The following is a 9,995-nucleotide window of genomic DNA, read 5'->3' as shown; positions in this document are numbered from 1 at the left end:
TGTGTCAATTCCTCCCTTGCTACAATCTAATCCCATCTCGCAGAGAGTGCACCATTAAAGCATAGTGTTAGCTTTTCCCCAGTATGAATAGTTTTGAAGACAGGTGTCAAAACTTGATAAAATCTAAAAAAAAATCTTTGTGAACCTCCACAATAAAACTGAGGTGAGGCATAGAGTTAAATCTACAACAGAATAAAGTGTGCAAAAAGTGACCATACACCTGTTAAGCTCTTAAATTGAAATTCAAGGTAAATAGCAGATTAATATAAAAAAAAAAAACACTGCCATTTAGTGTCCAACTCTCCATATGCATTAATCTGCACAGTGCAGCTCCAACATCCAAAAAAGTAACAAGTGATACACATTTTTGAATAGAAAGCAACTTTAAATTAAAGCAGCAGAAGGCACAACAACAGCAAAGACTACACATAAAACATTCTTGGACAATGAGTAGCAAAGAAAAAGAGCTGAATGCTAACCATTTTAATCTTTCCATAAAAAGATATTCTTTATTAAAATGGCATGCATATTCCATTATTCCCTGATCAGATTATTTAGTGGCAGATGGAGCTGAGGTTGCAAAAAAAAAAGAGCCGCAGTCAAAGCTGGACATTACAACAATCAGTGTTATTTCTCAGGGCTCCTTCAATCAACAGGAGCAGCCAGCACAGTGTCCAAGGCACTCTGAGCCTCTCCGATCTGCTGCTGCAGTCTCTGCTTCATGGCCTCATTCTGGGCCTTCTTCAGCATGTCTTGCATGTCTCTGATAGCTGCCCGGTAGCCTGGGGCATTGTGAAGCACTCGGATGGCCTTGTCACCACTGGACACCAAGAAGCGCCCATTAATGTCAAATTTAACATCGGTGATCTCCTCACTGTGGACACCATGCAGTTCCTCCTCCAGCTGGCCACTGGCAGTATCGTACATAGCTACATTACAGCCGTCACTGACGGCCACCACTCGGCCGTCGGGAGACAAGGCCACCCGGCTACCTTCAGAGGACGCACAGGGGACAGTCTTCAGGAGGTAGGGATCCTGCTGCTTTTTGTACTCCACATTCGTGTTCCACAGCTTCCATGTACCATCCTTGGAGACAGTTACCATTCTGATAAATACAATGAATAAAATGAAAACAATTTCATGGCAATGTTGTGATGCATACTGAAATCAAGAGACAGAGGAAAGCAGCTCTATCAAATTATTTGGACATATTTGCAACCACCCTATCATCACCTCTGATGGTCAATAACATACAATTAAATTTGCCAAAGCTCCAGAGAGCATTCATTTGGAAGCTCAGGATACAAGTGAAATGATGTTTAACCATTATTTGGCCCCAAAAAGGGGGTGTCAGGCCATGCCATCACAAATCTTCAGAGCCCCACAATAACCAACACCATTTTCCAGACGTAACCTACCCTTAACACAAAGCATCCCTCGACTCTATCCACACCCAATCAAAGAACAGATATGTGGTTTGACACACAGCATCTGCATTGTATTTGCTCAGGTTAAGCAGTGGCTGGTCCAACTGGTTTGTAATTGCAGTCACCTCTGAGAACCGGGTTCGCTCAGTTGTCCAACCCCTGACACTGTTCTACCAAGATGGTCCAACTGAAGAAGACTAGTAACAATTCCAGTGAGTCTGTAACCATATTATCACCAGCACAGTTTATGTGTGGGTGTGTTGAGGAGGAATTTGACTCCGGTATAGTGGCTCTCAATATGTATGTACAATGCTCTTCCATAAGGTAATGACTAAACAAGTACACAAGATAAGACTGAGAGAACAAGAAAAGAAAAAGGTTGTGCAAACATTAAAAAGGAATCGGCATTAGGAAAAGAAAAAATTAAATATCCAGTTTAGATGGAGTTTTTCAGATAACTATATACAAAGATATATTTACAAGGTATTGCACTGAGGCTAGAGCTCAGACCAGAATGAGCCACATGCTTGACTTTGTATTGTAATCACAGAAGTCTGTTACCTGTGAGAGTCATTGGAAAAGGCAAATGCATGAACCCCTGCAGAGTGGCCCTTCAGGTCAAACGCTCGTGCCACCTCTTTGAATTCTCCTCCCTTTCCAAAGCAAACTTCCCACACCTTCACGTCAGGAGTGAAGCCACATGACGCTACAAACCTGAGCAGAGGGACGAATAGCACACACACATTTATCTACACACCAGTCACACAGGATTTAAACATGTTATATGTGAAACAAGGGGGTTTATAAATAACATCTGCACATCACTGAATCAAGGCAAAAAGTTAAACATCTGGAGCTCAGCAAAAAAGATTTTCATGGATGTTATGCTGCTCTTTACTTTTCCTCTTGTAGCAGTGAAATGGAAACGCAGTCATTTCACAAAGAAGCCATTTAGAAGAGACAATGGCTGCATACTAAGGCTGTGTTCAGACTGACATTATGACAGCAGCTCATTTGGCACAGCAGGGGCACCAACACAAAGCATTCTGGTGAAAAGACAAGCACAGGGTGCGGAAAAAAGTTGAACTTGGCTCACAACACTGCTTCATAGCAATATCAACTACTGTACAGTATTTTGATATCTAAGAAGCCTTTAAATAAATTTTCTAGGGCTATAGTTCTCTGTCTTACTAACCATACAAATCATTCAGAAAGCAAACAATCAGGTGAGTTTTCACAAAGAACGCCGCATGTGAGTGGTGCAAATGTATGAGGCCCATTTTAGAAACTCAGCACCGACCCTGATTTGGAGGAGGAAGCTCAAATCAGTAAGTTGGCCAAGTCAAAGTGACTTTGTTTGTCCCTTGTGAGTCTCTGACACAAAACAGACCTGTGGGAGAAACCTGAAACTAGCACAGAATTCAAATATGTATGCCCACTTTTCAAGCCGAATGACCACAAATGACCAACTAGTCACCTCTGAGAACCGGGTTCGCTCAGTTGTCCAACCCCTGACACTGTTCTACCAAGATGGTCCAACTGAAGAAGACTAGTAACAATTCCAGTGAGTCTGTAACCATATTATCACCAGCACAGTTTATGTGTGGGTGTGTTGAGGAGGAATTTGACTCCGGTATAGTGGCTCTCAATATGTATGTACAATGCTCTTCCATAAGGTAATGACTAAACAAGTACACAAGATAAGACTGAGAGAACAAGAAAAGAAAAAGGTTGTGCAAACATTAAAAAGGAATCGGCATTAGGAAAAGAAAAAATTAAATATCCAGTTTAGATGGAGTTTTTCAGATAACTATATACAAAGATATATTTACAAGGTATTGCACTGAGGCTAGAGCTCAGACCAGAATGAGCCACATGCTTGACTTTGTATTGTAATCACAGAAGTCTGTTACCTGTGAGAGTCATTGGAAAAGGCAAATGCATGAACCCCTGCAGAGTGGCCCTTCAGGTCAAACGCTCGTGCCACCTCTTTGAATTCTCCTCCCTTTCCAAAGCAAACTTCCCACACCTTCACGTCAGGAGTGAAGCCACATGACGCTACAAACCTGAGCAGAGGGACGAATAGCACACACACATTTATCTACACACCAGTCACACAGGATTTAAACATGTTATATGTGAAACAAGGGGGTTTATAAATAACATCTGCACATCACTGAATCAAGGCAAAAAGTTAAACATCTGGAGCTCAGCAAAAAAGATTTTCATGGATGTTATGCTGCTCTTTACTTTTCCTCTTGTAGCAGTGAAATGGAAACGCAGTCATTTCACAAAGAAGCCATTTAGAAGAGACAATGGCTGCATACTAAGGCTGTGTTCAGACTGACATTATGACAGCAGCTCATTTGGCACAGCAGGGGCACCAACACAAAGCATTCTGGTGAAAAGACAAGCACAGGGTGCGGAAAAAAGTTGAACTTGGCTCACAACACTGCTTCATAGCAATATCAACTACTGTACAGTATTTTGATATCTAAGAAGCCTTTAAATAAATTTTCTAGGGCTATAGTTCACTGTCTTACTAACCATACAAATCATTCAGAAAGCAAACAATCAGGTGAGTTTTCACAAAGAACGCCGCATGTGAGTGGTGCAAATGTATGAGGCCCATTTTAGAAACTCAGCACCGACCCTGATTTGGAGGAGGAAGCTCAAATCAGTAAGTTGGCCAAGTCAAAGTGACTTTGTTTGTCCCTTGTGAGTCTCTGACACAAAACAGACCTGTGGGAGAAACCTGAAACTAGCACAGAATTCAAATATGAAAGTATGCCCACTTTTCAAGCTGAATGACCACAAATGACCAACCGATGATGCCTTTATTTGATCCAATTACACTTTTAGATGGAGGAAAACCTACAGTGACCTGAGAGGCAGGACTATCACTTGGTCAAGATGTTTTTACTTTGACAGCCTTCATTTGTTGATCTGCTTTAAGTGTCAGTGTCAAAAGCTACAGTGAATCAAGTCTGATTAAATGTTGCAAGACAGTGAATCATATAAATTTATGAGACAGTGCAAGTATGAGAGCTCCCTATGTGATCTTTCAAGTGGAAGGTTCATAACGACGGAGGAGGACTGACCTGCCACATGGGGAGATGGCTGCATAAGAATTGGTTATCTGGTTAGTGTTGATAGAAGCCAGTACCTCTCCTTTCAGGTCCCAAATGTGGATGGTGGTGTCAGTGGAGGCACTCATGATGAACTTGCCTGCAGAGGAGAGATGCACTCAGCTCAACATGTAAAACTACAGTCATGTTGGGATTTGGATAAACAGGATCTAAGTCAGAGGCAGCTTGTTGCTGATCAGTCAAATGGAAACATCAAGGCTGCAACAACTAACACCCGATTTCATGTACAGAAGGTACCTTTTTTTTTTTTTTTTTAAACACAAATTCATGTGCATGATGATTCAAAGCAGGGTGGGAGGATGAGAAATGTAGCAATGCAGCCTCATGTGCAAAATGACTGACTGAAAGTCTAACAAAATGCACATTTACACACCTAAAAATGTGATTTGTAAAATTCAGACACACTTGTGCTGTGAGATAAAGCTGCATTCTCACTACAGCGATACCAGTATGAGGGTTGCACATGTTGTGTAATGTTTTGTGGTGTTAAAAGCAATGTTTCGTTTTCAGATAGCTGATTAGTCCAAGAAGAACCAGTGCTGGAAGACAAGTTCGAGCATCCTGTCTCAAAGTGATGCTGAAAAACTGGTCCATGCATTTGTTACTTCCAGGCTGGACTACTGTAACTCTTTACTATCAGGATGTCCCAATAATCCCCTAAAAAGCCTCCAGTTAATCCAAAATGCTGCAGCCAGAGTACTGACAGGAACTAGCAAGAGAGAGCATATCTCTCCCATATTAGCTTCTCTCCACTGGCTCCCTGTAAAATTCAGAATAGAATTCAAAATCCTTCTCCTAACATACAAAGCCCTTAATGACAAGGCTCCATCATATCTTAAAGACCTCGTAGAGCCTTATCATCCTAACAGAGCACTTCACTCTCAGAGTGCAGGTTTACTTGTGGTTCCTAGAGTCCACAGAAGCAGAATGGGAGGCAGAGCCTTTAGCTATCAAGCTCCTCTCCTATGGAACCAACTCCCAGTCTCAGTTCAGGAGGCGCTCTCCTCTCTCTCCCTATGCTTCTATATGCCCCCATTACACATTACTAACTTTGTTTCTCCTCTCTCCCGTAGTGTGTCCTCTCTCTCTCTCCCTGTAACTTTCTGCAGGTTGCCCTGGAGCTCTATATCTCTGACGAGCAGTCACCGGCCACATCGACCTGATCAGTGTTTGATTGTTGTGTCTTGTTGCTTTTCTTCTTTTGTCTCTCCTCTATCCACTCACCCCAACCGGTCGAGGCAGAAGGCCGCCCACCAAGAGCCGGGGTCTGTCGGAGGTTTCTTCCGTTAAAGGGAGTTTTTCCTCCCCACTGTCGCCAAGTGCTTGCTCAAGGGGGATTTGTTGGGTTTTCCCTATGTAATAATATTGATAACAGTAAGGTCTAGACCTTACTTTGTAAAGTGTCCTGAGATGACTTTTGTTGTGATTTGGCGCTATACAAATACAATTTGATTTGATTTGATTTGATGTGAAAGTGAAAGAGAGAATGAATGGTGGGGGAACTTCACCTAGTGTCCTAAAGGATACATTGTTTTAAAATGGTCTCTTTATTAAAATAAGTGATCAATACATTTTAGCAATGGGCAAAATTGTATTTTGAATTTTACTTTGTCCTGGTAACATCCAAATTGAAGGGGAAAAAATACAGAAATGCCCTTTGTATACTTGTGTATTACTGACTTAAACATACAGCCATAATATATTTCATGCGTTTTATACCTGTCTCTGCAATGCCAATGTTGAGGATAGGAGCCTTGTGTTTCTGTGGGAAGTCCTCAGCTGCAGCTTTGAAACCGAAGGTTCCGTCATCTTTTTTGATCATTTTGAAGATTCGAATGGTGTCTCCGTTGGCCAACCAGGTGATAAATGCCCTGCAGTGAAAAGGTGAGAGCCAGTGGAGGGGGTGGTGGGGTTACCATATGCCTGTAAAAATGACCTAAAGATGAACCAGTGCTATTTCTCTTCAAGAATTCTGCTCTGGTTACATATTTTACTGGAGTATGATGTGAAAACTAAAACCGTACCAACAGACAGCATCCTGATTTAGAGAGTAGTGTAGCGTTTGTAAGAACAGACTCTTTATAAAAAGATGTGGGGAACAACAAGACACCAAATCAAAACACAACAATACTGGCTGGCACAAAACTAGCTCATCTTTTAATCAAGTGGATTGTTTTGCAGAACAACATTAAATGTAAATTACTTTAAATGAAGTGGATCTGATTTTCTTCAGTAAAGAACCTCTAATCTTTATTTACAGATTACTGCTGGAACAATGAGCTGCTGAACTGACCAAGAGAAAATTACCACAACTATTGTGATTGATCTTAAAGTGATTTACCAAGCAAAGCAATCACAAACTCTCTGGTTTCAGTTTCTCAAATGTAATTTTCCCTCTTTTAATAATATCATTGTAAATTAAATATCTCTACTTGAATGTAATGAACAACTTCCATAACTACTGCCTTTGACGCTATGCTTTCTCGATATATCAGTGAGCAACAATAGTGAGATAGAAGGAGGGACCTGGAGTCTGGGCTGAAGCGGACCAGTGTAGCATGATCCAGCTCCACATTGGCTCTCAGACACTTGTGTTCCCGCTCCAGAAAGTCTTTGGTGCTCCAGATGCGGACAGTGCGGTCATCAGCACAGGACGCCAAGTACTTCCCATTACTGCTGAAATCAAGGCATGTCACATTCCCACTGTGGGCCTGAAAACATGGACAAAAATACACAAAGAATGGTGAAAATGTAAATCTTTAAGAAACCGAACCAGAAATACACTCAGTTAGCTGTTTATTGGGTCCATCTAGCTAAAACAAATGCATTCAATACAGCAACTCTGTGAATAATCCTGTTTTGATGAAGATTATACTGTTTATGAGGTTTTAGAGGTGTTCATTCAACGTAAAGGTCATTTTGAGGCTGCAGTTTCTAATATTTTGTCAATACCATTTATATCAATAAGAGACTAGATAGACATACAATAGGACCTTTGAGATGTTGACACATACGTATGTCCCTGATGTACTAAGAGGCCCTTACAGTGTGTGTGTGTGTGTGTGTGTGTCAGTGTGTGGTCCAGTTTACCTTCAGTGAGGATGCCAACAGCGGATGGCTGAAACTGTGCTGTGAACTTTTATCCTTACGGCTACGCTGCTTCTCCGGCTTCTGTTTCTTGGATGCAGGGCCCTTCACACCACTGCCTTCAGCTGCCAGACAAACAGGAGCACTGAAGAACACTTCTATTCATACTACATCAGGTAGTGAAACTAAGTACCAGCATCTGTCACTGTTTTAAACGTCTCTGACACACAGCAGGTGTTGGATGAATAGGAACAGACAATAAGGCAAAATTTTGTGTTAATCCTATGCACAGTATGTGTGTCTTTCTACATTACCTTACTTATTTTATATATTTCTTAATGCCTTTACTGTTGTATGCAAACATTTGGAAACCCATGTTGATTTCTGAAGTAAAAATAAGTAATAAAATCCCTGCAGTGACAAGACATAAAAATGGAAACTTTCTTCAAATGTTAATAACTGTTCCCTTTTATTTCAATTTATAAATCAGATTAAAATTTAAACAGTAATTGTGGCACATGCACTACTACTAAGTCAGTACTTTGGGTCAGATATCACAGCTCGCAGATGTTTCTAGCCATATAAATAATATATAACTCCTGCCTTCATGAAGGTGATGAGGTTCAGTGCTTTTTTGTTTTTAGGAGGTGCTGACTCAACTGTTTGGTATCAGCTACTGTATGTAAAAAAAAAAACATGAACTGAGCGCACGTTTGCCTGGTTTGTGCCTTATTTATTGCTCCCTTTATGCTCTTTAATTTGCTTTAGGCTGTATCTTGTTTTAGAATAACCCACAAGGATGGAAAAAGAATGAAATATAAAGTGGCTGTCCATGATAAATGCTACATAATCAATAAGCAATCACTACAGAAGAAGGGGTCAAGGAACTGGTCCGTCAACTAATTAATGGCTGCTTAAGTTTTTTGCTACTCGCTTCACGAATTCGTGTGCTTGCATAAAAATATCACAGGCACACTATTCCTCTGGTGACTGTCGTTATCAATTAACACAGCAAAAGCAACCTATCCTGTCAATTACCACAAAGTCAGTGACATAGTTGGTGGTTCACCGCCCTCCATAACCACAAAGTCAGTGACATAGTTGGTGGCTCACCGCCCTCCAGTCACCGCTAGCTGAGTTCATATGTGACATATGATAGGTCTTGAGTTAACGTTAGCTTAAGCTAATTTAGCTCTTACCGGCAAACTCCTCTGCCAGGTCCGTCTCCTCTCTTAACTCCCCTTTTCGTCTGCCCACTGCTAATGCGACTAGAACAATCAGTGCACCCAGCAACACAGTCAAGACAAGCAGAGCAGCAACCTCCATATCGACAGCTTTCTGCCACGTATTTTATACCGCTAACGTTTACTGGTTGGCTACCACTACAAAAGCGCAGCGCATGCGTCCTCATCTTCTTTCTCTCTTTGGTGGCAAACTGAAATAACAGTTACTATTGTACTACCGCCCTCTAACGGACTGGCGTGGAGCTCTAGATCACAATTTTGGGGTTTTTTGTTCTTCTGGGATCTTCTGAGAAATTCTTCGGAAGGCGCAAGCCCACTGTAGATCCCCTCACCACACAGCCACCCAACATCACTCACACATCTGACCACTTTCACTGATGATATCTAGTGTTTACCAGTGTGAAAACAGTATAAACATTGTGTAACACAACGTGGAAATGTGAATATGAACACATAAGAGATTTATGTTCATGAATCTAGTTCTCATGTCTCTGGGAGGTTTCAAATACACATACCACTAATTAATACTGTAATACACTTGCAACCACTTAAAATAGAGAAAAGTTGACTCAGCTGTGTCGTCTGGACCACACTGAGCATGGAGGGGAAAAAAATGCAAGGGATTGTCTGAGGAATGAGAACCACAATAGTGGAAAAACCTGGACAGTCTCAAGGCTAAACGTTCATCTCCAGAGTCCCTGTGTCCACTGGGCGCAACATTGTCAAGGAGTTTATAGCCAATGGTGTGAGGGAGACGAAGGGGGTTAAAGGATTAGGGTAAGTCTTATTCTCATGCCTGTAGTTTTCAGATTTGTTAAGGTCATTTCATTAATATTTGCTACATTTTACTTATTTCATTTCTACACATTATATCTTATTGCATTTGATTTTAATGTTTGTCATCTTATTTCAAGTTATTCACCAGTACTTGTTATACCCAAGCTGCTAACACAAACATAAAAAACCTACCTGAGGAAGCCACAGTCCTTCTGGGACAATGTCCTGTGGACAGATGAGACTAAAATAGAGCTTTCTGGTCGAGTACATAATTCTGTTTTCAAAAAAACAAACTGAGGCCTTAAAAGAAC

At 41.2% G+C, this 9,995-nt stretch overlaps 1 protein-coding gene across 1 annotated transcript; it reads right to left on the bottom strand.

Moving 5' to 3' along the window:
- Positions 1-479: 479 nt before the first annotated feature.
- tbl2 (transducin beta like 2) lies at positions 480-9,086 on the bottom strand. The gene is made up of 7 exons (XM_020598365.1): positions 8,863-9,086; positions 7,667-7,788; positions 7,103-7,287; positions 6,296-6,447; positions 4,529-4,655; positions 3,341-3,493; positions 480-1,105 (listed from the first exon to the last, which is right to left on the bottom strand). Exons 1-7 carry the CDS (start codon positions 8,987-8,989, stop codon positions 646-648), a joined length of 1,326 nt encoding a protein of 441 aa, XP_020454021.1. The 5' UTR covers positions 8,990-9,086; the 3' UTR covers positions 480-645.
- Positions 9,087-9,995: the final 909 nt, after the last annotated feature.

Source organism: Monopterus albus, unplaced genomic scaffold (genome assembly GCF_001952655.1).
Source record: "Monopterus albus unplaced genomic scaffold, M_albus_1.0 scaffold38.1, whole genome shotgun sequence".
NCBI lineage: Eukaryota > Metazoa > Chordata > Actinopteri > Synbranchiformes > Synbranchidae > Monopterus > Monopterus albus.
This window is presented reverse-complemented; position numbering and strand designations above follow the sequence as displayed.

Excerpts from the sequence above, each read along its gene's own strand:
- tbl2 (XM_020598365.1), bottom strand. The coding sequence starts at position 8,989 with ATGGAGGTTGCTGCTCTGCTTGTCTTGACTGTGTTGCTGGGTGCACTG. Across the intron at positions 6,448-7,102 it reads CGCTTCAGCCCAGACTCCAG|GGCATTTATCACCTGGTTGG; the intron begins GTCCCTCCTTCT and ends TTTTCACTGCAG. Across the intron at positions 1,106-3,340 it reads TTTTCCAATGACTCTCACAG|AATGGTAACTGTCTCCAAGG; the intron begins GTAACAGACTTC and ends TGTATTTATCAG.